Raw genomic sequence first — 27,809 nt, 5'->3', positions numbered from 1 at the left:
TGATGCTTCATGCTCACAGCCCCAGCCCTCCCGAGAGCCCGACCTGGCGAGCCCCTTCCTCTCCCTCGGCCGTGCCCGGCTGCCGCCGGGGAGGATGCTCGGAGGGGCCCCGGCCCCGCGCCGCGCTGAGCCCCGGCCCCCCGCCGGCAGCGGGCGGGCGTCCTGCCGGGCCTGAGCCGCCGGGGCCGGGCCGCCGGGGCTCTGCAGAAGCATGAAGAAGATCTGGGTGAAGAAGCGCTTCCAGGTAAGGGCTCCGGGCTGCCGCGCCGCCGGGCGCCCGCAGGAGGAGGCGGCGCCGGCGGGGAGAGGGAGCGCGCCCGGCGCACGGGGGGTCCCCGGCCCCCGGGGCTTCGCCGGCCCCCGCCCCGCCTGCAGAGCCGCCGGAGAACGGGGCCACGCCGGCGGCGGCCGGGAGGAGCGGAGGGCAGGTGCTCGGCACCGCTCCGGGCACGGCCCCGGGCCCGGCTTGGCGGCCGTGCCCCCCCGAGGTGGGGTCCCCCCCGGGCGGCCGCTCCCCTCCGCGCCCTCCGGAGCCAACGGAGGCGGCTCGGTGCCCCCCCCGGCCCCGCCGCCGGTGGTCACGGAGCTGGAGCCGAGGCTTTGCATGCGTCATCCCCTCCGCGTCAGGAGCATGCCTGGCACAGGCAGAGCTCCTCCGCGGCCTCGCCGCACGCTCCGCCGCTGAGCAAGGAGCAAGGACGTCACTCGGCCTCGGCGGGGGGAGAGGATGGGGGGCATCCTTCCAGGGAGCCCCCCGTGGGGCACGCCGGACCACCCCGCTCATCCACCTGGCGTGGGGCATGCAGCCACCCTGCTGTCACCCCGCCCGGTGTCCCCGCAGGGGCCGGGGAGGGGATGTCACCGCAGCCCCCTCCGAGGGGTGCAGGATGTGTTTGGGGACGTGGATGCCCCGTGCTGCAGTGGGGAGGTGGCAGCCCTGCCCAAAAGGGGGCATCCTTCCCCCTGGGGCACCGCCTGGCTGCCCCGTCTGCCCTAGAGGGCAGCGAGCCCAGGGCCACCTGCATGGCAGGGCAGGGTCCTGGCTGTGCGCTGGGGACACCAGGAGGGCCACCCACTGCCTCCCCTCGGCCCCTGCCCTGTCTGTCCCACAGCTGGTGGCACCGGCACCGCACGGTGCTGGGCTCCATGTGCCCAGCTCTGGCAGGCTCTGAGGGCCGTGCTCCGTGGCCCCAAGTGCCCCTTCTCCCCCTCCAGTCCCCATAACCCCATAGCCATAGCTAGGGATGGAGAAGCCCCCCGCCAGGCCCCCCGTGTGGGCAGGGGGGGTCTGTGCATGATGTGGGGAGAAGCGAGGCAGGGCCAGGTCTCACCCCACTGCACAGCAGGGCAGGGCTGCAGCCAGCTGCTGATCCTGCTGGCTCCTTTCCCCCTCTCCGTGGGCACAGAGCAGGCTCTGGGTGGGCTCCCCCACCCCTTTGTGCAGGCTGCAAATGAAAATCCCCGGCAGGGCGCACAGCCCCCGCTCACCGCTGGCCCATTCGCCCAGATCCTGGCCCCGTGGGGTTTGTCCCGAGCTGCTCCTGCCCCCTTTCCACCTCCTTCCCGGGGCTGCTCCCGTCCTCGAAAGCAGCAGGGAGGTGACCCCGCGTCACCCGGAGCGGGGCTGGGTGCTGCTCCCTGCCGAGCCACGCGGGGCTGCTGCACCCAGGGGGGCTCCGGGTAGGGGGGGACCTGTTGCAGGGCGGCGGGGGGCACCCCACAGCCCTGGGGTGGGGAGCCCAGCCCGGCCCCGCTGGGTGCAGCCACCAGACCCGCTGGGGAGCCGGTGGCGCCAGTCCCCGGGGAAGCCAGGAGAGCACCCGATAATGGCACTCAATTGCATTTTCATTTTTTAATGGGGGAATTATCCGCCGATGGTGCAGTTAATCACTCATCTATCTTTCCCTGGCCTGGAGGACGGGCTGCCAGCCAGCACCGGCACAGTCAGCCGAGGAGGGGAGGTGAAGCCTGGCTCAGCCTGAATACAAATGTGTCTCGTGCAGCCGCTGCCCTCCGGCCAGCGCCGCAGGCAGGGAGGGGGCCGGGGGAGACCCCTTGGGCTGCCCACCACCAGGGGCTGCCGCTGCAGTGGCAGCAGCCCGGGGGCTTGCAAAACGAGCCTGCTGCCCTTGCAAGGACAACTGACTGCTGGCCGTGCCTGGCTGCCTGTCCCTGGGGGCGTCTGTCCCTGGGGCTGGCTGTCCCTGGGGATGTCTGTCTGTCCCTGGGGCTGGCTGTTTGTGAGCTTGCTTGCGAGCTGTGGAGAGGCAGGAGAGCCTTGCAGAGCTCCAGGCAGGGAAACAAGGGCACGGGGTGTTAGTGTCCCAGGGGGACCCCGCTGCCCAGACTGCTGCTGGCAGCCCAGCCCTGCCCGTCTGCACATCCCCTGCCCTGCCTGCCGCGAGCTCGCCGGGCACGGCAGAGGGTGGCCTGGGCTGGTCTCTCCCTTGGCAGCGTGTGGCCAGCCCCGAGCTGTGGTGCAGAGGAGGGCAGGGAGCTGGCAGGGAGCTGGCAGGGAGCTGCTGGCACTTCTGCCCTGCGCTCCCATCCCTCCTGCCCAGACAGCGCGGGCGAGCGTGGCTCCCACGCCTCCGCCCCTCGCGGGCTGGCCGTCCCGTGCCACTTGTGCCAGGCGGCCTCTCACGGCTGGCACGGCCACCGCCAGGCTGGGGACGCTGTCCCTGTGCTGGGCCCATGCCCGGGGCTGAGTCTGGGCCAGCGCCTGGAAGGTGCTTGGCTGGCTCGGGCCCCGCGCTGGCACAGGCGGTGGCTTCGAAGGGGCTGCGGGGCGTTTGGGCACCCGGGGCACGCTGTCACCCCTGGGCACGGGCAGCGTGTCGGGGCTGCCGGGCACCCGTGGGAGCACAGGACAGGCTATAGGGTGGGCTTCGGGTGGGCAGCAGGGCCGTGTCGGGGGCTGTGTGTGTGTCCTGAGGGTGCCCAGGTGTGTGCCAGGAGGGGAGCAGCACCGTGGGGTGTGTGTGTGTGTGTGGCTGTGTGCACAGCCGGGCATGCGCCGCACGTGCCCACCTACACCCGTGCAGGGCTGCGTGCGGGGGGTGTGCGCCCGGGGGCGTGCGCTGCAGGTAGCCTGGGGGCGTGCGGCGTGCAGCGTGCGAGCGGTGCCGCGTGTGCCCGCGGGCGTGCGCGGGGGGCTGTGCCACGCCGTGGGTAACGCTCTCTTCTCTTTTCCTTTGCAGAAGACCGGCCACTCGCGGCGCTTCGGGCGCTTCACGCATGGTGCGTTGAGTTACCAGGAGCTGGCCCCACCGCCCTGCCGGGGAGGGGGCGGCAAGCAGGGGCTGTGCGGGGCTGGGCACAGCCCCCGAAATGGGGCTGGGGGCTCCTGGTGTCCCCCCGTCAGCCTGCTGGTGTCCGGACACATGCTGGGGATGCGAGCCGGTGGCAGGCAGCCTGCTGCAGTGGCAGTGCCGGGGCAGCTGGGGGTGTGCTGGGCTGCAGGCGGGGGGAGCAGCGTGGGCCCCCACGATGAGAGCTGTGGCAGGGCAGGGGACGTGTCCCTTGCCAGAGGGCTCTGTTTGGCAGCTTGTGGGGGCTCGGGTGGTGGCGTGGAGGAAACACCAACCCTCCGCTCCTGGAATGGGACATGGCGGTGGCTCTGAGCTGGCATGGCCCCATCCTGCCTCTGGAGGCTGCCACTGATGCCCTGGGGCACACAGCAGCACACAGCCTGAACCGGAGAGCAGCGATGCCAGAGCCACGCTGCAGGGCATGGCAACGTCTCGCAGCACTTTCTGCCTCACGGATGGTTGTGCACATGCGTTTGCACACCAGCTCCTGATGCAGTGCATGCACCCCTGGACACACACGTCCCTGTGTACCAGCACCTCCTGGAGTGCCCAGCAGGGCCCCGGGCTGCGGTGCCCTGCAGAGCACGGGAGGTGCAGGTGCTGCAGCACAAAGCCAGCCAGGGGCAGCAGGAGCAGCAGGGGCAGGAGCTGGCTGCAGCGCGGGCAGGATGTGACCGAGGGGTGGGGAGGGGTGATGCCATGTGCTCCGCAGGGGGGATGCTGCATAGAAGGAAGGGGAGGTCATGTGTGGTTTAGGAGAGGCGTGTGGTGGCCGTGGGCATACAGCAGGCGTGGTGGGGAAGGCTGGGGGTGCCAGACCTGTCTCCATGCCCCGTGGGTGCCTGCCCCCTGCCATAGCGAAGGGCAGGGCGTGGGGTGCCCAGCGTGGGTCCTGGGTGGGGCAAACGCCCAGCCCCAGCCCTGGCCCCCGAGGCCAGCACACGGTGCCAGGCTCCCCGAGCCGTACGGCCACCCGGCTGCTGCCCTGGCAGGTCAGTGCCCCGCGGCAGCGCGGGGACGTGCTGGGGACAAGGCCCTCCCCAGCGCCCCACGCGTCTCCGCAGGCCGGGCCGATAACCGGGTGTTGATGTCTCTCTCTCTCTTGCTGCCCCTATGGAAGCGAAGTTTTCCGCTCCTGCAGGAAACAAAGCTACGGTAGGAAGACGCCCGCCTGCTGCCAGCCCCGCTCCCAGAACGGGCCCCGGGCCCCCTCCCTGCCGCGATGCCCCCCCTGTCCCCCTGTGCCGCCTCCTCGTCTCCGCCACCCCAATTTCAGCCGCCTTCCCCCGCATTGCAACCCCGGCACCACCTCCCCTCCTGCCTCCACCCCACGGCTGACCAGTTACTGCTGCTCCTGCCCTTGGCCCCGCCGGACTTTCCAGCCTTGGTTCTGCCTTTCCCCACTGGCAGCTTGTCCCTTCCGTGTCCCCAGTGTCACAGTCATGCCTCTCCCACCGCCTCAGCCTTCTGCTGCCTGGAGCTGCCCGGGCACTGCTCTGCAAGGAGCAGTGCCAGCCTGGCCTGCTGTCCCCATGTCCCCTCACCCCCTGCTCTCCCTCCCCAGACTCGGAGACCGGCGAGGATGAGCCCAGCGACCCCCAGGTGACGCAGCGCAGCGAGCTGCAGGATGAGACGGCCTTCAGCACCCCCACGGGTGAGCCGCGGGGACACAGGTGGCACCGGGGGCTCGGACACGGGTGGCACTGGGGGCTTGGACACCACAGGTGGCACTGAGAGCTCTTCCAGCCCAGCCCTGGGGTCCCCATGCGGTGAGGGTCAGCAGGGTGCTGCTCGGGACCCCTGGGGGCACCCGTTGGCGGCTCACCCCTCTCCTTCCAGGTGGCTCCGACACCCTGGTGGACGCCTCCATGAACACGACGCCGACCTCGGTGCTGGCCCTGTCGCAGGCGGAGGAGCGCTCCAGCTGGTCGGGCAGCCAGCAGACCGTGGTGGAGAAGGAGCCGGATGCCAGCCTCCCCGCACGGGGACCCTACCTGCGCCCCAGTGCCTGGCAGCCGCAGGGAACCCCAAGGCAAGCAAACGCGCCGGCCCCGCGCGGCGCCGAGGTCCGGCACCTGGGCGTGGAGCCGCTGGTGCGGGCATCACGGGCTAATCTGGTGGGCACAAGCTGGGGGTCGGAGGATAGCCTCTCGGTGGCCAGCGACCCGTACGGCAGCGCCTTCAGCCTGTACCGAGGACGGGCGCTCTCGCTCCACGTGTAAGTAGCCCGGGGAAGTGCGCGGAGGGGACATCGCGCTGGGGCCATCTCCTCCCCGCTGCCATCTCCTCCCCTCCGCCTGGGCTCCCTTTGCCTTCTCCACGGCCGGATGAGGAACGGAGGCTCTGAGCGGTCGGCAGCCCGGCCCCGGTGAGGTGGGGACAGGCCCTGGGGTTGGATACAGGGCACGCTTTCCGTGGGGTGGGAGCGGGGACACCTTGTGCCATGGCCAGTATGGGTTTGGGGTAATGCCCGTGCCGCTGCACCTCCAACCTGGACCCTCCTCCTGCCTGGCCAGGGGGCTCTACACGTGGATACAGGGGTGCACAGCAGCCTGGGGCACCTGCAGCAACCCGTCCCCACCACCCATGGGTGGCAGCAGGGACGAGGGACGTGCTCCCTCCCCAGGGCCCGCTGACATGCTCAGAGCCCCCGTCCCTCCCCACCGCCTTTGGTCCCCCCCCCTGCAGGCCTTCTCCTTCGACCTCCATCTTCCCCTTTGTGTTCGAGGCTGCTTGTTCCACCAGACCCTCATCTCCACCCTCTGATTTCTGCACCGTGCACGCCGAGCGGGGCGCTGCCACTCGGCTGCGCTGCCCGTGGGGGCGGGTGGGGGTCTCGTGGGGGTCGGGGGGACGTGCTCGCAGCAGCATGTGCACGGGGGGTGGCTCGTGGCCTCGGGGACCTCTCTGCCTTGCAGAAGAGTGGGAGTGCACTGCGTGGTTCCAGCATGCTGGGACAGCACAGGCAAACTGGGGCGCACCCCTCTGCCCTGTGCCCCAGTCCTGTCTGCGTGGCGGCCCTGGGAAGGGGGCTGGCTGGGTGTCCTGGCGTCACAGCCCCAGGTGTCGCTGTCCCACTTGGGTGTCCCTGGGGAAGGGAACCCCCAGCAATGAAGGCACGGCTGGGTGACATCAGCGAGCCAGCTCCCGGGGGTCTTAGGGTGGCTGGATCCCCCTGCCATGGCCCCTCGAGGGTTTTGGGGCTGCCCTGGCCACCTGCCCCACAGGGTGCCGTGGACTGGGCTGGGAGCCCTGATGCAGCACGGAGACGAGGACGGGCTCTGACCCGCTCTCCCCTGTCCTCTCCCCCTGCAGCAGCATCCCCCAGGGGGGCTACCGGAGGGATGACCCCCACAGTGGCCCCGTCTCTCCGAAGCCCGGCGCCGAGCCCCCGCGGTCCCCCGCTGCCCTGCCGCTGACCACCAAGCCGCCCATCATCCGCTCACCATCGCCTCGACCCGGCGCGTGCCCGCTGCCTCCCTCCGGAGCCGCCCCCCAGCCGGCCGCCCGCAGCCCCGGCGTCCCCTCCTGCACGCCCGTCACCCCCCGCAAGAAATCCTCGGTGCCGACCGAGTACCAGGACACCGTCCCCGAGGAGTACGAGGAGAAGATCAAGAAGCCCAAATCCTCGGGGTACTCGCAGGGCAGCACGCAGGACTCCCGGCCCCCCACGCCCATGAGCGACGCATCCGGCCGCGTCTCCGTGCGGGCGTCCCCCAAGCTGGTGCGCGCGGGCTCCAGGATCTTGGAGCGGCTGCAGTACTTCGAGGAGCGCCGCAGGAGCCTGGAGCAGGCGGACAGCCCCTTCCCCGCCCGGCCCTGGCTGCCCCTGCGCAAGACGCGCTCCTTCGACCAGCCCGGCTCGGAGGCGCGGCGGCCGGGCACGCCGGGGGGCTGGCGGGACGAGGCGGGGGGCAGCAGCGCGGCGAGCCGGCGCCTGGCCTTCCGGCAGAAAGCCGCCTCCTTCGACGAGCGGGGCAAATTCGCCGGGCGCGTGCAGGACATCGAGCACAAGTTCTCGGAGGAGCTGACCCGCATCAAGAGGACGGTGTCCAAGCAGCAGCTGCGGCGCTCCCAGGAGCTGGGCAAAGCCCGGGCGCCCTCGCCCCAGCCGGCCAGCGAGCCCCCCGCCACCCGCGCCCCCCGCACCCCCTCCTTGCCGAGCACCGGCGGGCGCAAGGTGCAGCCGCCCAAGGTTTCTGCGCCGGCGGAGAGCACGCACGTCATCCAGCACCTGGCCCTCTCCAGCGTGGCGCTGGTGGGGCCCAACGGGGAGCCGGAGCCGGGAGGGCAGCGGGGGCGCAAAGCCCCGGCACGGGGCGGCACGGCGGCGGAGGAGGCGAGGAAGAGTGCGCAGCAAGAAGGAGTCGGGGAAGTGAGGAAGAAGGAGCAGTGGCCGTTGGCACAAGCCACCCCGCAGGGGCGGACAGCCCTGCCCCAAGGGGGGGCCGCCGAAGGGACCCCGTGCCCAGACGGGGGCCCTCCCGGTGCAGCCAGGGCCCCTGGGGCGGCGAGCGAGGGCCTGGCCGCCAGGCTGGCCGTGCCCCACGGGCTGTACCGGAGGCCGGAGGCGCCCACGGAGGTGCGGTTCCTGCCCTGGGCGAAGCCGGGGATGGAGCAGGAGGCCCGGCTGGAGAGGAGCTGGGCAGGGCAGCACGGCACGGGCAGGGAGGCGGAGAGAAGGCAGACGAAAGTGACGGAGAAGAAAGAGAGCGTTCGGACAGCAGCTCAGGAGGGCAGGAGCACGAGGAGCAAGGGGAAGGGGCGCCGAGCCCGGCCCACCTCTCCGGAGCTAGGTAGGGCACGGCTTACCACCTCCTGCGGGCACAGCGATGTCCCTGAGCGGGGCGCGGGACCCCAGCCTGCCCCTGGGGGGGCACAGGGGCTGGGGAGCACCGAGATAGGATGAGGGGATGCAGCGTGATCTGGGGGCTGGGGGTTTTGGCAACAAAATGAGCCTTGGGGTCGCGATGCTTGCTGATGCCCCTGTCCCTCCTACCCAGCAGGGGAAGGTGCCGGGGGGGGCTCTGTAACCCTCCTGCTCCCACACCCCGGGGACGGGCAGAGGGCTGCGTGGCACAGGACGTGCCTGCTGCGCCCCCTCACAGCCACGGGGCCGTCTCTCCCTGTGCAGAGTCCTCCGACGACTCCTACGTCTCAGCGGGCGAGGACCCCCTGGAAGCGCCCGTCTTTGAGATCCCCATCCAGGACACGGCGGTGGCCGTGGGGGCGGAGGTGCTGCTCAAGTGCATCGTCACGGCCAACCCCCAGCCAGAAGGTGAGCGACCCCGCAGCTCGGGAGCATGACGGGCTCTGGCACAGCCACCCCCCGGCGTGTCCTTGTCCCTTGGGGCCACCCGAGCTGGGTGGCTTGGGGCTGGCAGAGCTGTGGCTGTGCTCCTCAGGGGGATGCTGTGCCCACCTTGGGAGCATCCCCAGGCATAAAAACAAAGGGCTGGGGCACCGCATGCCGGGGCAGGGTGCAGAGGGCAGGGGGTGGGCAATCCCCCTGCATGGGGCTGGGCTGTGGGGAGAGAGGGAGAAGGCACCAGGCACGGCACAGCCAGCAGAGACAGGGAATGAGCAAAGTGGCTCTGGTTCCCTCCTCCATCCTCCACTGGAGGGCAGGAGGATGCCAGGAACCAGAGAGGGGCCAGCTCCGCTCTCACCAGGGGCCTTGGGGACGTGGGGCAAAAGGGTCCCCAGGCTGGGCAGGGACGAGGGGGTCAGCGGGGGGCTCTGGTGCCCTGGGACGGTCCGGAGTGACCCCGCGTGTGCCCGCAGTGTCCTGGAGGAAGGACGGGGTGCCGCTGCGGAGCAGCATGGCGCGGCCCATCAAGGCGGAGGGCGAGCGTCACACCTTGCTGGTGCGCAGCGCGCGGGTGGCCGACGCCGGGCTCTACACGGTGACGGCGGCCAACGAGGTGGGCGCCACGTGCTGCAGTGCCATCCTCAGCGTGCGGCCCGGTGAGTGCCGGCGGCCGGCCCGGAGGCAGCGGGGGACGGTGGGAGGGCCGGCGGCAGGCAGGCAGGCAGGCAGGCAGGCAGGCTGGCTGCCAGCTCGGCCGCTGCTGTCGCTGGGAAGAAACCGGCTTCCTTACCCTACAAGGCTCGGTCTGAACCAAAGCAGCTGACGCGCTGCCGGGATCCTGCCGTGGGGGGAGCGGGGTCAGGCTCTGAGCATCCCTCAGCGCCCAGCGAGCGGCCCAGAGGCTGGATGCCCCCCCAAACCCTCAGCCCGCCCCAACAAGCCTGCCCCGGCTGCGGGGACACCCCAGCTTGCCATTTGTGGGGTCACCCTTTCCTCCCACCCCAGGGGACGCCCGGCGCACCCCGCACCCCTCCATCCGCGGACACCCTTCCCACGCATCCCCAGGGCTCTCCCCGCCCCATTTCCCCCGGGGGCAGCGCGCAGAGCCACCCCAGCTGCCCCGGGGGCCGGCGGAGCCCCGTGCGCCCCGGTGCCGCGCCCTGCGCCCCGGAGCCCCCTGTCCGCCGCCGGGGCTTCGCGCCCCTGCCCCCGGGAGGGAAGGGGCCGGCAGCCCCCGGCCCGGCTCTGAGCCCTCCCCCGCGCTGCTGGCCCAGCCCCGGGGGCCGGGCGGTGGCGGCAGCGGGCCCGGGGCGGCGCTCGGCCGGGGAGGGCGCAGCGGCTCCGGGCTGGACGCGCGCCCGGCGCCGCAGCGGCCCCGGTCCCGGCAACGGCGGCGGCCGTTCCGCGGTGCGCTTCGCTCCGGCTCGGGGCGGGGGTCGCCGGGGTCGCCCCCCTTCCGTCCCCATCCCCCGGTGAGTGCGGGGGGCACCGGGGGGCTGCGGGCGGAGGGGCGGCGGGGCGCCCGGCGCCGCCTGGGGGGTGACGGGGAGGGATCCGGGGGGTGCCCCCCCCTCATCCCCCAGCTGTCCGCCCTGCTGCTGCCCGGGGGCACCGCGGGGGCCGGGGGGGGGGCGAGACCTCCCCGTGCACCGGGCAGCCCGCCCGCCTCCCCGCTCGGGCAGCGCCGTAAGGGGATCCGCTGCTGGCTGGGGGGGGCACGGGGAGGAATGGAGCACCCGGGCTGGAGGGGGGCCAGCCCCCCCACCTCGGGCAGGGCTCCGCACGCTCACCCCCGGCCGCTCGCACCCAGCTCCGCGCGCATCTCGCCCCCCTCCCCGCTTTTCCTCCCCGTGCCGTGGCCCCAGGGCCCCCCTGCCACCCGCGGGGGCTCGCTGCGGTGCCGGGTGCGGGCCCCCCAGGCCGGGCTGTGAGGGGAGCGCAGCTGCAATGTCACCTTCAGCCCTCCGCCGGCTCGGGGCAGGGGCAGCCATTCCGGGAATCCGGGCGGCTTAAGGATGGGAGCGTGGCCTGCTGCGTAAGAGCCACTTGAGCCCTGCTGTCGCCTTGCGGGATATCGCGTCCCCTTATCGGCCCCGTGGCGTGCTTCACACCCCCTCCCCCTGCACGGCCCGGCACCCCTTCGCTGCCGGCCGCCGTGCCTCTGCCCCGTGGGATGCGCAGTGGGGTGGGTGTCCCCGGGCACCCCGGGGGCGCAGGGTGGTGGGGAGGGGGCTCCGAGCCCCCCACCCGGCTCTGGCTGCTGCCAGCTCCTTACCCGGCCTCTCCTGCGCTAGCCCCCGCTGTGGAGCGGCATGGGAACCTGGCACCCCCCCTGGGCCAGGCCAGCCCCATCACGTCGGACGAGGAGTACCTGAGCCCGCTGGAGGAGTTCCCCGAGGCCGGGACGCCCCAGCACCGACCGGCCATGAAGCTGCAGCCTCGAGCGGAGCACGGGGCTGCCCACGGCTCCCCGGAGAGCAGCTTCAAGGCTGCGCCCACCTTTGAGGTGAGCTGGCAGAGGGGGACCCGTGACCCGTGGCCGCAGCCCTGAGGGGCTGCCCTCATTTTGGGGGACGCGTGGCCCTGGGGTGGCGGGTGCCGGCTGCCCCCTGACCCCTGCTTCCCCAGGTGGCCCTGTCGGACCAGTCGGTGCTGGAGGGGCAGGATGTCAGCATGAGCGTCCGCGTCCGCGGGGAGCCCAAGCCCATCATTTACTGGTGAGTCCGGAGCTCGCTGGGTCGCAGCCGGGCAGGGAAGGAGGGGACGGGCACGGGGAGGGACCTCCCCGTTTGGGGTCTGCCAGCTCGGAGCGGCACCAAGGCGCGGAGCTCTGCTTCTGAGCAGGGGTTGGGGTAGAGGAGAGGGGCCTTGCTGCGGGGCCGGGCGTGACCGTGCTGCTCCCCTCGTGTCCCCGGGCAGGCTGCGGAACCGGCAGCCGGTGAAGTACGGCCGGCGGCACCACGCGGAGGAGGCGGAGGGGGCGCGGGGGCTCTTCACGCTGCACATCCTGGCGGCCGAGCGCACCGACACCGGCTTCTACACCTGCAAGGCTGTCAACGAGTACGGCACCAAGCAGTGCGAGGCCAAGCTGGAGGTCAGAGGTAAAGCTCCCATGGGACTGGCCGGCTCCGGCACCCTGCATGAGCTGGGCGGGGAAGGGGCCGCTGCAGACCCCTTCTCGGCGGTGCTGCTTCTCACCCCTTCCTGCCGCAGAGCAGGAAGGGCCCAGCAGGGCCGTGGACCTGCATGCCTGGCCCTGCAGAAGGTGGCAGGGAGGGGACACGGAGCAGCCGTGGCTTGGCCGTGCTGCCCGCAGAGGCCATCCCCGCAGCAGGAGCCAGGCTGTCCCCCTGCCCTGGCCAGATGTGCGGCCCCACAGCATGGGTCCCGCTGCCCAGCTGTGCCAGGGGTCCCCAGCCTGACCCAGAGCCTGCTGCTCCCCCAGCCCAGCTTCACCCTATGTCCCCCTGACCCCACAGGCACCCGTGCTGGGGCCGGGTGCTGGCTCTGGCTGTGCAGGGAGGGCTTATGCCCTCGGTGGTCCTGCAGGGGACATCTCCCCCCAGCACACCCACAGCTCCCTCCCTCCCTGCCTGCAAGCTGTGCCCAGCCAGCGGGCAGCTTGGAGAGGTCTCCTCCCTGCTTCTTCCCAGCTCAGAGCAGGTCCCACATTAGCCCAGGTGCCCGGGGCTGGGCTGTGCCTCCCCAGCCCTGCTGTGGGCTCAGCATCCCCCTAGGTCCCCCGAAACGCGCGCGCAGACGGGGCGGGCGGCTGGGGACCACGTGCCAGGAAGGAAGGAGCCCGCGGGGACGAGCGATGCTGCCTCCTTTCTCTTGCCCTTTGCTTTGTGTGCCCTGCTCCCCCCAGCCCTCCCTGCTGACGGCTGCCTGAGCCCCCCGGGCTGTCCCCCCCCGCCCCAGCCTTCGCTGCACCGCTTGCGTCCTGCCAGACCCCGCTCCAGCCTCCGGCACAGCGCAGCGGCGCGGGGGCGGCCGCGGGAGCCGGGCACGTGCCCGACAGATGGACGGGCACCGGGCTCAGCGTGGCCCACGTCTGTGCCCCGGGGCACGCGGTGCTGCGTGCCGGCGTGCACTCACACCCCTCGCGCGTGCACGCCCCTCGTGTGCGCGCCGGCCCCGTCCCCGCCGCACTAACCCTTCCGCTTGCTGACTGCGGTTTTTGTCTGTACGCAGGGGGAGTACGATAAGGGGGTGCATCTCTCAGAGCCGCGGCCGCGGGGCTCTTAGTTGGACACCTCTTAGGCAGTGGACCTCACCTTGTGTTATTACCTTCTGCTCCATCCGCCGCCTCGTCCTGGACGCACCGCGGGGACGCGCGGGCCCTCGACGGCGGGCGCGGGCGCGTCGGGTGGCCGGGGGAGGCGGCACCGAGGCCGGGGGGAGCGGGGGGAGGACGGCGGGGTGGCGCCAGGCACCCCCTCAGCCGGGCCAGGGCGGCCGCACGGTGCTGTCTTGTCTCTCGCTCCGTCCGTCTGTCCATGTCCGTGTGTCCTGCTGCTCCTCTCCTCGCCGCCCAGGGGACGGGGAGCGGGGAGCCCGGCCCCGCCGTTGGCTCAGCTTCCATAGGGAAGGGGACGCGGCGCGGTGGCGGCTCCGCAGAGGTCACCTGGGAGCGTGGGGGACGAGGGATGCGGGGACCCTTGTGCCGGGGCGGGGGCTGGTGGCACAGAAGTCTCTCGCAGCCTGGCCGCGTCCCCAGGGTCCACCCGGCTCCTGGCCGCAGAAGCAGCCCCAGCTTGGGTCTCTTCTCCCCGGGGGGGGGGGGGGCTCGGTGGGGGGTGGGCTGCGAGGCCGTGACCCTTTTTGTAGCTCTAATAAAATCTGTTTGGTAAAGCGCTGTGTGGTGTGTTCCTGGCACGGACACCTCCCCTCACCCCCACACCCCCCGGCCCCCCGCCCCGGCTCAGCTCCGCTTTCCACATCTCGCCCCCACCTCCTCCCCGCTGCACCCCCTGCCTGCGCCCTGCGCCCTCGCCCGCGGCGCCGGGCCCCCTCCCCGCATGCCCCTGCCCCGCACGGCCCCCTCCCCGCCACCTCCCATGGTTGCTTTTCAGTTGCTGAGACGCGTCTCTCTCTCTCTCTCTCTCTTTCTCTCTCTTTCTCCCCCCTTCCCGGGCAGCTCGCCCCGAGTGCCAGTCCCTGGCCGTGGTGGTTCCCCTGCAGGACGTGGTGGTCGGGGCGGGGGAGCTGGCGCTCTTTGAGTGCCTGGTGGCTGGCCCGCCAGACATGGACGTGGACTGGTTGTCGCGGGGCCGGCTGCTCCAGCCCGCCCTGCTCAAATGCAAGATGCACTTTGACGGGCGCAAGTGCAAGCTGCTGCTCACCTCCGTGCACGAGGACGACAGCGGCGTCTACACCTGCAAGCTCAGCACGGCCAAAGGTAAGCGGCGGGCACCGGGGGTCTCACCTGGGGGACGGCCCCGGTGTGGTGGTCAATGAGGCCGGCACCCCCGGGGTTTGGGGCTTCAGGGTCCCCCCAGCGTGGCTGTGAGTGCTGGAGGGGGTGTGGGGATAAGAGAGGGATGTCTGCCCCCCGTGGCTGGTGTGTGCTGCTCCCTGTGGGAGCTCTGGTACCCAGGGAGCTGTGTTTGCACTGCGGCTGTGCCACGCACCCCTAGCTGCTGCCTTCATCCCAGCTGTTCTCAGCCCAGCTGGCTCCAGAGCCCCTGGGCACCCAGCTCTGGTTACCAACGTGTCCCTGCTGGCCTGGCAGGGGCCATGGGCAGGGAGCAGGGCAGCCTGCCCTCTCCTCACAAGCTGGCAGCTGGGGAGGGGCAGCAGGATCCAGCCTGCTGCATGCTGCCCTGTGCCTCTGACATCCCAGTGTGCCCTTCATCGGGCAGGGACATCCCTGTCCCATTCCCCTCCTGGGGTGGCCGAAGGTCAGTGCAAAGCAGTCCCTGCAACAACCTGGAGCACTGCAGCTGCACCGCGCCCCATGGCACCGTGCTGGCACTGCCTGCTTCAGCATCACCTCCCTGTCCCCAGGGCTGCGCCCCCCTGCCCAGGGGAGGACAGGGCACCCTCCCACCCCCCTGCATCCCCAGCATCTCTGCTGTTTGAGGGGAGGGAAGAGGCACCCCGCTGCCAGCTGAGCACCATCCCTGTGCACGGGCACCTTGCACGGGCACCCCATGGCACCCAGGGGTGACACCCCCGGTGCGTGGCTGTCCCCCCCCGTGCCACCCGGGGCCCAGCCCTGCCCGCTGTCCTTGCAGACGAGCTGACGTGCAGCGCCCGGCTGACGGTGAAGCCCTCGGTGCAGCCGCTCTTCACCCGCAAGCTGGAGGACGTGGACGTGGTGGAAGGGCGGACGGCGCGCTTCGACTGCATGGTCAGCGGGACGCCCCCGCCGGCGGTCACCTGGACCCATTTCGGTAACCCCTGTGCCCACAGCCCCCTGGAGCCCCCCACGGCACAGGGCCGGGGATGCTGAGGGCCGTCTCTCCGCGCAGGCCAGCCGGTGCAGGAAGGGGAGAACGTGCGGATCCAGCGGGACGGGGGGCTGCACTCCCTGGTCATCGTGCACGTGGGCAGTGAGGACGAGGGGCACTACGTGGTGACCGCCAGGAACGCCCACGGCCACGTGGAGTGCTCTGCCGAGCTCTACGTGGAGGAGCCACGGCCGTCTGCTGCCTCCCAGATGTAAGACGGGTGTCCCCCTGCTTGCTGCCCCCTGGGATTTTCGGGGGGTCCCTCCCCTGGGGCCGGGCTCCCGTGGTGAGCACGTGTGGGTGGTCGCAGCTCCAAGCTGGAGAAGATGCCGTCCATCCCGGAGGAACCGGAGCAGGCGGAGACGGAGGCGGAGTGCTTCACCATGCCCGACTTCCTGAAGCCTCTGCACAACCTGGAGGTGGTGGAGTCGAAGGAGGCGGTGCTGGAGTGCCAGGTGGCCGGGCTGCCCTACCCCTCCATCACCTGGTTCCACAACGGCACCCGCATCGACAGCACGGACGACCGCAAGATGATGCAGTGTAGGGCCCCCCGCCCACTCCATGGCACCGGGGGCTCAGGGAGGGGAGCTCGGCACCGTGCTGCTGACGGGCTCTTTCCTCTGTCCCCCCAGACAAGGACATCCATCGCCTGGTGTTCACGGCCGTCAGCCACGCGCACGCCGGCGTCTACAAAAGCGTCATTGCCAACAAAGTGGGGAAGGCCACGTGCTACGCGCACCTCTACGTCACGGGTAGGTGACGGATGGGGCTCGGCGTCCCCACAGCACGGTGCTGGGGTGGCAGGGGACGGGACCACAGGGAAGTTCAGTGGGGGGCTCACGCTGCTGCCCACCTCTCCCATGCAGATGTGGTGCCCACGCCGCCCGACGGGCCCCCCACGGTGTCCTTGGTGACCGGCCGGGCCATCACGCTGACGTGGAACAAGCCCAAGTGGCTGGACACTGCCATAGGTGAGGGGGCAGGGGGTGGGCAGCAGCCTGGTGGGGTGCCAGGAGCTTCCTGCTGACCCTGTCCCCACGCAGACCCCAGCTCGGTGACCTACGTGGTGCAAATGCAAGTGCTGGGCACGACGCAGTGGGTGGTGCTGGTGAGCGGCGTGCGGGACACCACCTACACGGTGCACGGGCTCACCAAGGGGGCCCAGTACCTCTTCCGCGTCATCACCGCCACCCCCAAGACCAACAGCAAGCCCTCCCCGCTCGTGGGGCCCGTGCAGCTCCTGGATCGGGGTGAGAGGGGCAGCGGGGCCAGGGTGGGGTGCTGGGGTGGGAAGTGGGGGCTCTGCGTGCCCGGCGGCGTGGTGAGCTGCCCGGGGCTGGGCGACGCGGGGTGCTGAGGTGGTGGTGACGATGTGCGTGGCAGGTCCCTACCTGGAGGAGGCCCCGGTCATCCTGGACAAGCCAGACGTGGTGTACGTGGTGGAGGGCCAGCCGGCCTCCGTCACCATCACCATCAACCACGTGGAGGCCACCGTCACCTGGAGGAGGTAGGTGGGACGCGGCGCGGTGCCCCACGCCCGGCCTCACCCCTGGGGCCGGGCACGCACCCGAGGGCGACGTGCAGAGCTCCTGGGGTGGCCACAGGCTGACGGCGTGTGCCCACAGGGGCGGGCAGGTGCTGGGGGAGCAGGACGGCACGTGCGAGGTGACGATGCCGGATGACGACCAGCACTGCCTGCGGCTGCTGCGCGTGGGCCGGGGGGGCCGCGGGGCCACTGGCCTGCGAGGTGAGCAACCGCCACGGCTCTGCCCGCTGCACCCTCCGCCTCCGCCTCGCAGGTAGGTGCCCCCGCGCCGGGGGGCCGTGCCCCTCTGCCATGGGGGGCATCGCCCTACGGTGCCCCGAGGCCGTGTGCCGTGGGGGTGGCGTGGCCCCACGGGGTGGCACTGCCCCCACGGTGCGCCGTGGCCGTGTGCCATGGGGGCACTGCCCCACAGCACGGCATTGCTCATCCGTGTGCCCTGCGTGTATGTCACCCTGTAGGGCTGAAGGCCCTCAAACCATGGCACCTACCTTTGGTACTGCCTGGTAGTGCTGCCTGGTGTCCTGCTCCTCTGTCTGACTTGGGCGGAGGTGTCCTGTGTGCCCCATGAGTGTGTGCGGGGGGTGGCACTGCGCCATGGGTGGCACTGTGCTGTGGGTGGCACTGCGCCGTGTGTGCACTGCCCTATCGCGCCCCTTGGCCACGTGCCGTGGGTGGCACTGCTGCAGGGTGCCCCATAACCACGTGTAATGAGGTGGCACTGCCCCCGGTACCCCACACCCATGTGTAATGGGGAGATGCAGCCCCACTCTGCCCCATGCCCACGCCTGCTGAGTGGCACTGCCCCACGGTGCCCTGTTCCCACCACATTGTCCCAGCCCTGCGGCACTCCATGTTCCTGTGCCACGATCTGGCACTTGCTCTCAGTGCCCCCCAGCTCCCCGTGCCCGCGGCAGGGGGGTGGCAGTGCCCCATGGTGCCCCACGCCCCATTTCTCGGCAGAGGCGCCACGCTTTGAGTCCATCATGGAGGACATCGATGCTCAGGAAGGGGAGACGCCGCGCTTCGCCGTGGTGGTGGAGGGGAAGCCGCTGCCGGACATCATGTGGTACAAGGTGGGGTGGGGCCCACCACCTCCCCCCGACCCCCAGACCCATGCTCCCTGCTCCCCTCCGCTGCCTCGGGGTCCCCGGGCGGGGGATTTGGCTTTGTGCCACCCCAACTGGTGCAGGGTGCTGCATCCGTGCCGGTGTGGGGAGCTGGTGGGGGGCGGCAGGGGCCCCCCTGATGCCCGCTGTGCCCCCAGGATGGGGAGCTGCTGGAGGAGAGCAGTCACCTGAGCTTCGTCTACGAGGACAACGAGTGCTCCCTGGTGGTGCTGGGCGCCGCCGAGCCCGACAGCGGGGTCTACACCTGCACAGCCAGGAACCTGGCCGGGGAGGTGTCCTGCAAGGCGGAGCTGGTGGTGCGCTCAGGTACGGCCGCCCGGCTCCCACCCTGCCCGGCCCCACGGGGCAGCCCCCAGCCCCCTGATCGCCGCCCCCCCAGCCCCTCTCCTTCCCCCAGCCCAGCCCGCGGCCGATGCCAGCATGGAGGAGGATGCGCTGCACAAGGCGCGGCGCCTGACCGACTACTACGACGTGCACGAGGAGATCGGGAGGTACGGGGCCACCAGGTCCTCTAAGGATGGTCCTGGTCCTCCTGGGGCAGCTCCCTGCAGACCCCAGTGCCTGCAGGGACGGGGGTGCCTCCAGCTGCCCTGCCAGCCCCTTTCCATCCCTCCCCACGTCGCAGGGGGGCTTTCTCCTACCTGCGGAGGGTGACGGAGAAGAGCAGCCGGCTGGACTTCGCCGCCAAGTTCGTCCCTGGCAGGACCAAGGCCAAGCAGTCGGCGCGCCGGGAGCTGCACATCCTCTCGCAGCTGGACCACGAGCGCATCGTCTTCTTCCACGACGCCTTCGAGAAGAAGAACGCCGTCATCATGGTGATGGAGCTGTATCCTCCGGGACTGCGTGGCCGGGGGGACACGGGTGGGCAGGGTGGGTGCATGGCAGCGGGGTGCCGAGGGGGGCACGGCGTTCCTGTGCTCCTTGACCAGCGCCCAGCTGTGCCGAGGACGAGCTGCTGGACAGGATGGCGAGGAAGCCCTCGGTGTGTGAGTCCGAGGTGGGTGAGCCTTGGCGGGGCAAAGCCATGGGGTGGAGAGGGCGGCTGGGGACATGGGGAGCTGAGGGGACCGTGATGGTCCCCTGGGTGCCATCCCCACCCCGCCTCTGCTCTCACAGGTCCGCTCCTACATGCGGCAGATCCTGGAGGGGATCTGCTACCTGCACCAGCACCACGTGCTGCACCTGGACATCAAAGTGAGTGCTCTCCCCATGGCTCCCAGCTTGGGGGAGAGCCCCCGTGTCCTGCCCTGCCCCTCCCCGCCCCGGGAGCCTCCCGCCAAGCTCCCAGCCGCCCCGCATGTCCTGTAGCCAGAAAACCTCCTGATGGCGGATTCGAGCAGCGAGCAGGTCCGCATCTGCGACTTCGGCAACGCGCAGGAGCTGACGCCCGACGAGCCGCAGTACTGCAAGTACGGCACCCCCGAGTTCGTGGGCCCCGAGATCGTCAACCAGAGCCCCGTCTCCAGCGTCACCGACATCTGGTAAGGGCAGCCCCCTGCTGGGCTGCACCCCGGCATCCCCGCTGTGCCGGGGGGCTCGTGCTGTGCAGTGACCCCCCTCTCCTCTCCGCAGGCCTGTGGGGGTCATCGCCTACCTGTGGTAAGTGCCTGGCTGTGGCCCCATGTAAGGTTTCCAGCTGGGTCCACGCTCGCCTCCTCCCCAGCTGTTCCTGCCCCGTGGCACTGGGGCTGGGGTCCCTCCCTCGGTCCCCAGGGCTGGCCGTGCGGCTCCCCCGTGTCCCGGTGACCGTGTCCCCTCCTCGCAGCCTCACGGGGATCTCCCCCTTCGTGGGCGAGAACGACAAGACGACGCTGATGAACATCCGCAACTACAACGTGGCCTTCGAGGAGAGGATGTTCCAGGGGCTCACCCGGGAGGCCAAGGGCTTTGTCATCAAAGTGCTGGTCAACGACAGGCTGTGAGTGCCACGGGGTCCTCCTGGGGGCACGGCACCGGCTGTGTGCCCCCTACCCATGTTCCTGGGCGGTGACGGGTGCTTGGGGCTTCAGGACACCCCAGATGGGTCCTGCTGGGTCTGGACAAAGCCCCCGTGTCCCCACTAAGGGTGATGCCCTCCCTCGCCATCCTGCTGCCCCATTGCATGAGCCTGGTGCTCCAGGGAGGGTGCTGGTGGTGGGTGCACAGCTGGATACAGGCAGGCTGGGTGCACGGCTCTGCACCACAGGGTGCTGGGGTGAGGGGGCTGCAGGGGACGCCAAAAATCCTGGCTGGGGTGGCCCTCATTTGGTGGTGCTGCTTCACAGGAGACCCAACGCGGAGCAGACCCTGGAGCACCCCTGGTTCAAGGTGAGTCTGGGCAGGGAGCAGCACCGGGGGGCAGCAGGGTCCCTCAGGGCTCGGTGAGGGGTCCGTGTGACGCTGCTGTCCCCTCTCCCCGCAGACGCTGGCCAAGGGGAAGGTCATCAGCACTGACCACCTGAAGCTCTTCCTCTCCCGTCGGAAATGGCAGGTGAAGGCAGGGGCTGGGGCGGGGGGCTGTGCGCCAGGCTGTAGGGTGCCGTGCCGCCCAGCGGGGCCTGATCCAGCCCTGTCCCCGTGCTGCAGCGCTCGCAGATCAGCTACAAGTGCAACATGGTGCTGCGTCCCATCCCGGAGCTGCTGGAGGACACCTCCAACCACCTCTCCATCGCCGTGCCGCGCCACCTCAAGGAGTCCCCGGCGCTGTCGTCCTCCTCAGACTCGGACGACCTGGACGAGCTGCCCTTCATCCCCATGCCGCACCAGGTGGAGTTCTCCGGCTCCCGCATGTCCCTCAACGAGATCCCCACGGACGACGAGACTCCCGGGCCGCCCGAGGGCCCGAGGCAGGAGGTGGCCGTGCCAGGGGACGGCTCCGCCATGGAGTGGCAGAGCGAGGGCGCGGGGAAGCCTGGGGTGGCCCTGGGGAAGAGGCCGAGGGCTGCAGGGCCGCGGCGGCCGTGTGCGGAGGCAGAGGCACCCGGCTCCTCCGACGAGGAAGCCCCCGAGGCCCAGAAGCGGACGGAGTACCCCCGCAAGGCCATGAGGAAGGGCTCCAGCCTGGAGTCCCCGGAAAGCGCCCGCAGGGGCGAGCTGAAGCGGGGCGGCTCGGCCGACAGCGCCCTGCTGCTGGGGCAGCCCCCGGGGGCCGAGGAGGGGGCCGAGGTGGGCCGGGAGCCCCGCCGAGCCCTGGCCAAGGCGGCCTCCATGGAGCTGCCGCGGCGCCGGGGGGGCGAGGAGGAGCACGCCCAGCGCCTGGAGCTGATGCGCCAGCGCCTGCTGCGGGGCTGCCCTGCTGACGGCAAGGTCAGCGGCTTGCGGGGTCCCCTCCTGGAGACGCTGGGGGTCAGCCCTGACAAGAAAGGGCTGCGGCCGCCCCGCATGGAGCAGCTGGCACCGGCGGGGCCGCGGCTGGTGAGGGCAGCCTCCAGCGAGGCCGCCTCGTCGCAGCATCTGCCTGCGGAGCGCGTCCTGCAGAAGAGCAGCTCCTTCAGCCAGGGCGACGCCGAGCCCGTCGTCCGGCACCGCCGCTCCGGCGCGCCCCTGGAGATCCCGGTGGCCCACGCGGAGGCCCAGCGGCTCAAGGAGTCCCCATCGCTCTCGGCGCTCTCTGATGCCCGGCCCCAGGCACCGGAGGCCACCTTACCCCGGCCCCCCGCGGCCAAGGCTGCCCAAGAGAAGAGGCGAGTCCCCGAGGAGCGGGGCCAGCCCCCTGCCAAAGCATCCACCACCGCTGCAGGGAAGAAGCCGGCAGCCGCGGGGCAGGAGGAGAAGGCGACCACCAAGGCTGAAGCCACCAGAGCCGGTGGGGAGGGGGCTGCCAGGGTGAGAGCAGCCACCCCAAAGCAGCCCGCAGGCCCTGGCACCCGGGCCCCCAAGGCGTCCTCCTACGCCGAGGTCATGCAAGCCATGGGAGCCACGCTAGGCAGGGAGACGGCCACCGAGGAGACCCCGCAGCCCCCAGCTGCTGCCCCTGCCCCTGCCCCTGCCCCAGCTGAGCCCCCTGCGCCAGCACCAGCAGAGAAGAAGGAGCCGAAGGCCACCGGCTCCTCCAGCTCCCTGCTCATCGAGGACATCGACTCAGAGGAGGTGTTCGAGGCCAAGTTCAAGCGGAGCCGCGAGTCGTCGCTCAGCCGCGGGCTGAAGCTCCTCACCCGCTCGCGCTCCGAGGACCGGCACTTGGCCAGCCCCGCGGCGCACGACGAGGGCATCTACCGGCCCACACCAGCCGGCGTGCCCCTGGAGCTGCGCAGGAGCCAGCCCGATGGCTTGGCGGAGAAGTCCCAGCCCGGCGGCTTGGCGGCGAAGTCCAAGTCGGTGCAGGACCTGCACGAGGTGCAGAAGGACAGCGGCTTCCTCCGCAGGATGTCCGTGCTCCTCAAGCGCACGCCGCCTGCCGAGAGGAGGAAGAGCAAAGGGGAGGAAGGGGGCGGCGAGACCCCGACCCGCGGGCGCCGCTTCTCCTGGAGCCTGGGCCTGGGCAGCTCCAAGGAGCGCAGGGACTCGGAGAGCCTCCGCTCGGAGCCGGGGGGCGGCGGGGAGAGCGAGTCGCCGGTGGTGGCGGTGCGCAGGAAGATCAGCGCCACCATGGAGCGCGTGTCCTCGCGGCTCCGCAGCCTGTCGGACGAGCGGCCGGAGGACGAGGAGCTGGGGGAGCCCGGGCAGCGGCGGCCCTCCCTGCTGCGCCGCTCCATTTCCGAGGGCGACAGCCTGCGGCGGGTGGGCGTCGCGGCGCAGGACCAGGTGGGCCCCCCCCCGGCACCGGCGCCCTCCTCCGAGTCCCTGCGCTCGGAGGGCAGCACCCGCTCCTCCGCCTCCAACAAAGGTGAGCTGGGGGACGACGGCACCGCCGGGGCGGCCGGGGCTGTCCCCAAGCCCCCTCCTGAGCCACCCCCTGTCCTCATCCCCGCAGGCGAGGGGCAGAAGCGGTCGCGCTGGGAGCGCTGGGGGCTGTCCCGGGCTAAGAAGGAGAAGATGTCCTCGCAGCCCAGCATCCCCTCCAGCCTGCTGCGGGAGGAGGGCTCGGCGGCCGGCCGGCAGCACGCACCCAGCGAGTCGGGTAGGCATGGCCGGGGCGCAGGGTGTGCAGGGCCCCCGCTGGCACCCCACAGTCCTTACCCTGTCCCCCCGCCCCGCAGACTTCCCCCCCGTTTTCCACATCAAGCTGAAGGACCAGGTGCTGCTGGAGGGCGACGCGCTCACCCTCTGCTGCCTGCCCGCTGGCAGCCCGACCCCCAGGATCGTCTGGATGAAAGGTGGGGGGCTGCTGCCGGGGTGCCGGGCCGCTGGGTGCCGGGGGGGCCGCGGTGGCATCGCTCTCCTCTGCTCCCCCGGCAGACAAGCGCTCGCTGCAGCCAGACAGCGTGCTGAACATCGTCTCCTGCAAGGACGGCCGCCAGATGCTCACCATCGCCAAGGTCTCCAGGAAGGATGCGGGGCTGTATGAGTGCGCAGCCGCCAACACCCTGGGCACAGCCATCAGCTCCTGCACGCTGGCGGTGGCACGTAAGGATGTGGGGGGGGACCTCGGGGGACAGGGCATGCACCAGGCGCTGGGGATCGCCTGCTCCGGCTGCTGGGGGCTGGCTCTGGCAGGAGGGACACGCTTGGGCACTGCTGCTCGCCTGGTGGCACAGCCCCGGGGCTGGGGACGCACCGGGGCAGGGCACTCGGTCTCTGCTCTCCACCTGGGGCTTTCGAGGGGGCCACGCTGCTGTTGCACAGGCATCTCCCCGTGGGTCCCAGCCTGCCCTGTCTGTCCCCCGGCAGGGCTCCCTGGGCGGCCGGGCACCCCGGAGATCGCCCAGAAGTACAAGAACACGGTGCTGGTGCTGTGGAAGCCCGCAGAGAGCAAAGCCCCCTGCACCTACACGCTGGAGCGCCGGCTGGAGGGTACGTGGCCAGTAAAAGAGTGGCCACACGCTGCTTGGGGACACCCCCTGGCTGGGCTACAAGCCTTGCCCTTGCATGGATGGGTGCTGGGGGCCTGGGGAAGGGTCCTGGGGGGGGGGCAGGAGGCTGCGCCCTGCCTCACCAGCTCCCTGAGCCTCACCGTGCCTCCGCGCCGGCAGGGGAGCACGAGTGGAAGCTGGTCAGCACCGGCATCGCCGACTGCTACTTCAACGTGACGGAGCTGCCCCCTGGCAGCACCCCCAAATTTCGGGTGGCCTGTGTCAACAAGGCCGGGCAGGGGCCCTTCAGCACCCCGTCAGGCAAGGTGCACCTGGAGGCAGCAGGTGAGCAGAAGCCCTTCCCGCGGGGCAGCACCCACAGCGAGCTCAGGGACGTGCGGCTGGCTGTGGGGCTGCAGCCCCTGCTGCCCGCACCCCGCTCCTGGCTCACGGCTCCCCTTCCTCCCCGCAGATTCCCGAGCTGCCCCGGCCAAGGACGTCGCCGTCCCTGTCCCCGACAAGGTGGCCTCCAGCCGCTCGACCCAAACCCCCCAGGCACAGCTGGAGCCCCCGGCCGCGGGGCTGCCCCCCACCACGCCGCCCCGCAAGCACAAGGCAGCGCTGCAGCAGCCCGAGCGCCCACCGCAGGCCGGCGTCCCCGGGGGGCCACGGCCAGACCCTGAGCTGCCTCCCAACATCACCGTCTGCGAGCCCCCAGAGCTGGTGTTCACCCCCCCTCGGACTGCCGCCGTGCCCCAGGCCAGCTCCCCTGCCCGGGGCTCCCCCACGGACACGTCCACCCCCGCCTCGCCCACCCAGGGCTCCCCCCAGCCCCGGGCACCCTCCCCATCCAAATCCTCCCCCGCTCCCCCGGCGTCGACCACCTCCAACGCTGCTCCCCCCAGGAAGATGCCCCCCTACATGGTCACCTCCTTCGTCTCCATGCCCCCCGCCTCGCCCCCTGCCCAGGAGACCCCCGCCTCTGCCCCGTCCTCCAAGGAGCCCCCGGCTGACAGCGGGGCCCCCGACGGCACGGCGCTGCGGCAGGGCATCCCCCAGAAGCCGTACACCTTCCTGGACGAGAAGGCGAGGTGAGGATACGTGGGACGGGGTGCTGTGATGGGGTGACCCCAAAACATCCTGCCTGGGGGGCTGAGCATTGCCCGGTGCTGCAGGGGCCGCTTCGGGGTGATCCGGCTGTGCAAGGAGAACGCCACGGGGAAGCACTTCATAGCCAAGATCGTGCCCTACGAGGCGGAGAGGAAGCAGAGCGTGCTGCAGGAGTACGAGATCCTGAAGGCGCTGCACCACGAGCGCATCATGGCCCTGCACGAGGCGTACATCACCCCCCGCTACCTGGTGCTCATCTGCGAGAACTGCGCCGGCAAGGAAATCCTCTACAGCATCGTGGACAGGTCCCGGCGGGCGGGCAGGGGGGGCACCGGGGTTTGGGGACCGGCCTGGGGACCCCGCTCACGTCCCCGAAACCCGCAGGTTTCGCTACTCGGAGGATGACGTGGTGAGCTACGTGCTGCAGCTGCTGCAGGGCCTCGAGTACCTGCACGGCCGCCGCATCGTGCACCTCGACATCAAGCCCGACAACGTCGTCGTCTCGGGCATGAACGCCCTCAAGATCATCGATTTTGGCAGCGCCCAGACCTACAACCCCCTGGTGCTGCGGCAGCTGGGCCGGCGCGTGGGCACGCTGGAGTACATGTGTGAGTGGGGCAGGGGGACGGGGCACAGCCCGGGGGGCTTTGGGGAGGCTGGGGGGTCTTTGGGGAGCTGGGGGTGTCTGGTTTTGTTTTTTTTTTTTAGGGTTTCTGGGCTCTGTTGTGGTATGGGGGTGTTGGAGGGTGGAAGTGGGGGTGCTGGGGGTGCTGTGGGTAGGGGGTGCTGGGCTGGCCACCCCATACACGCGCCAGATTTGCTCCCTTGCAGCGCCGGAGGTGGTGAAGGGCGACCCGGTGGGCTCTGCTGCGGATGTCTGGGGTGTCGGCGTCCTCACCTACATCATGTAAGAGAAGGGCTGCACCTGGGGTGTGCCGAGCAGGGCTCGGTGCCATGGGGGACACCGGGCTGGGGGGACGCTGCAGCCCCGCAGACCCTCCCCAGCCGGACCCCTTTATGGGGGGGTGTGGGTGCGGGGTGCCCTCCCTCGGCTGCACCCCGTCCCGTGCCACCTCCTCCCTCCCTCCCTCGCAGGCTGAGCGGGCGGTCGCCGTTCTTCGAGCTGGACCCCATCGAGACGGAGAACCGCATCCTGGCGGGGCGCTTTGACGCCTTCAAGCTGTACCCCAACGTCTCGCAGAGCGCTGCCCTCTTCATCCGCAAGGTCCTCACCGTCCACCCCTGGTGAGTGCCTGCTCCTGGAGAGGGCCGGGACCCCCTGGGGCCAGGGCTGGAGCGCTGGCATTTGGTTTTGGGATGCTGTGGGGCACCGAGGTGGTGGTGGGCACCCTGTGGCCCCTGACCGTGCACCACCCCTGCGCCAGGAGCCGCCCCACGGTGAAGGACTGCTTCGCCAACGCCTGGCTCCAGGACGCCTACCTGATGAAGCTGCGCCGCCAGACCCTCACCTTCACCACCAACCGCCTGAAGGAGTTCCTGGTGGAGCACCAGCGGCGCCGCGGCGAGGCCGTCACCAAGCACAAGGTCTTACTCCGCTCCTACCAGGGCGGCCAGCCGCCGGGGCCGCAGTAGCCGCGAGGGGCGAGGAGCCAGAGGAACATTCCAGGGGCCGCGGGACGGGGCGGCCGAGGAGCCGGGAGGAGCCCACGGACCCCACGTGCCGGGGACGCTGGCGGGGCAGGACGGGGAAGGGGATGGGGACAGGCAGCGACTCTTTAGGTGGAGACGACGGAGAGGGAAAACGGAGCCCCAGCGGGGGCCGGGCAGCGATGCCGGGATGGATGGATGGATGGATGGAGAACGTGTCAGAGGGTTGGGGGAGGACGGCATGGGGACGGGATGCGGATGAGGAGCTCGGAGAGCCGCCAGCATGCCGGCCAGCCTGGGCCATGCAGTCGGTGGGGTCTGGCCCCACAACACGGGTCCTGCCACAGCTCAGCCGCGTGCCTTACACCACAACCCGCGGCTCCCACCGGCCATAAGCACAGGGGGCGAGGGGCACAAGCCCCCCGGCACAGACTGAGGATGCCCGGCAGTGCCCGAGGTGGGGGGCTGTGCGGAGAGGGGCCAGCCTCCAGCACGGCCCTGTGGGTCTGCAGCCCGGGACCCACGCCGGTGCCTTCCCCGGGGCTGCGTGCCACCCCCGGCAGCCCCATGCCACGCACACTCCTGCGCCTGCTCAGGCCCACGCTGCTCGTGCTCCCTGGGGGCACCCCGAGCGGGTGGAGACGCTCACCCACGCGCCTGCTCCTGCAAAGCCCCCCCCTGGCACCCCCTGCAGCACCTCCCGCCCCGCAGCGCGCTCACGCACGGCCCCACACGTGCCTTGCTGAGCCACGCACCCCCTTGCACACACGTGCCCTTGCACACGCACACACGCCACCCGCACCGGGGCCGTGCGGGGTGCTCCGTGCTCCGCGCCCCTCCCTGCCCGGCCCCCCTTTGCCTCCCCTGGGTGCCCCGCTGCGGGTCGGGGGCAGCATTTGGGCACCACCTTCCAGCTGCTGCTGTAGCGCTCGGGCTTTATTTATTGACCTGGGGGAGAAGGCTGCTGCCCCGGCTCTGCCCCCGTCCCCACGCCTGCCCCCGCCTCTCCGCCGGGCTCCGGCATCGCCACCGTCCCCGTGGCCTGGAGCAAGCGAGGTGCCAGAGCAGCAATAAAGGCCCTGAGCAGCCGGATCCCGTCTCCGTGGTGTTACTGGGGGGGGCGAGCCGTGGGCGTGCAAGGTGTGCAAGGTGAGGGGAGTGTGGGAAGTGGGGATGGGGTGGGCTGGGATGAGGACAGGGGTAGAAACAGTGGTGATGGGGGGTGGCCCCATGCACCTGGCTGCACACACAGCCCTAAAGCGTGCACCGTAACACACACGCGTGTGCAAGGGCACAGCTGGAGAGATGCTCGTGCAAAGGTGCACGTGTAGCTGCGCACCTGGGCGTGTGTGCAGGCACGAGGGCTTCTGCCCGGGCACCACCCCATGCCCTCAGCACCATCCCATCCCCAGACGTGTGTTTGCACACCCACACACCCCCCCCCACGCGCGTTCCCGTCCAGCGGGGCGCG

At 71.1% G+C, this 27,809-nt stretch overlaps 1 protein-coding gene across 1 annotated transcript; it reads left to right on the top strand.

Annotated features, from left to right (window-relative positions):
- Window positions 1–157: 157 nt before the first annotated feature.
- SPEG (striated muscle enriched protein kinase) lies at window positions 158–27,129 on the top strand. Its single transcript, XM_032190507.1, is given in 44 exon segments — window positions 158–244; window positions 3,201–3,240; window positions 4,437–4,466; window positions 4,876–4,965; window positions 5,151–5,529; window positions 6,627–8,107; window positions 8,446–8,589; window positions 9,096–9,278; window positions 10,917–11,128; window positions 11,251–11,339; window positions 11,542–11,723; window positions 13,763–14,023; window positions 14,862–15,020; window positions 15,099–15,288; window positions 15,388–15,617; window positions 15,710–15,829; window positions 15,944–16,048; window positions 16,121–16,327; window positions 16,461–16,584; window positions 16,703–16,796; window positions 16,798–16,876; window positions 17,584–17,696; window positions 17,888–18,056; window positions 18,148–18,241; window positions 18,376–18,576; window positions 18,687–18,747; window positions 18,867–18,944; window positions 19,059–19,231; window positions 19,323–19,349; window positions 19,516–19,668; window positions 20,015–20,057; window positions 20,152–20,220; window positions 20,316–22,554; window positions 22,642–22,788; window positions 22,868–22,984; window positions 23,067–23,234; window positions 23,499–23,621; window positions 23,801–23,965; window positions 24,093–24,711; window positions 24,796–25,035; window positions 25,115–25,338; window positions 25,562–25,637; window positions 25,826–25,975; window positions 26,116–27,129. Coding segments are annotated over 44 exon segments (10,089 nt in total). The 5' UTR covers window positions 158–211; the 3' UTR covers window positions 26,324–27,129.
- The last annotated feature ends 680 nt before the right edge of the window (window positions 27,130–27,809 follow it).

Source organism: Aythya fuligula, chromosome 6 (assembly GCF_009819795.1).
Source record: "Aythya fuligula isolate bAytFul2 chromosome 6, bAytFul2.pri, whole genome shotgun sequence".
Classification (NCBI taxonomy): Eukaryota; Metazoa; Chordata; class Aves; order Anseriformes; family Anatidae; genus Aythya; species Aythya fuligula.
The sequence above is the reverse complement of the archived record's forward strand: the minus strand, read 5'-3'. Positions and strand labels throughout refer to the sequence as shown.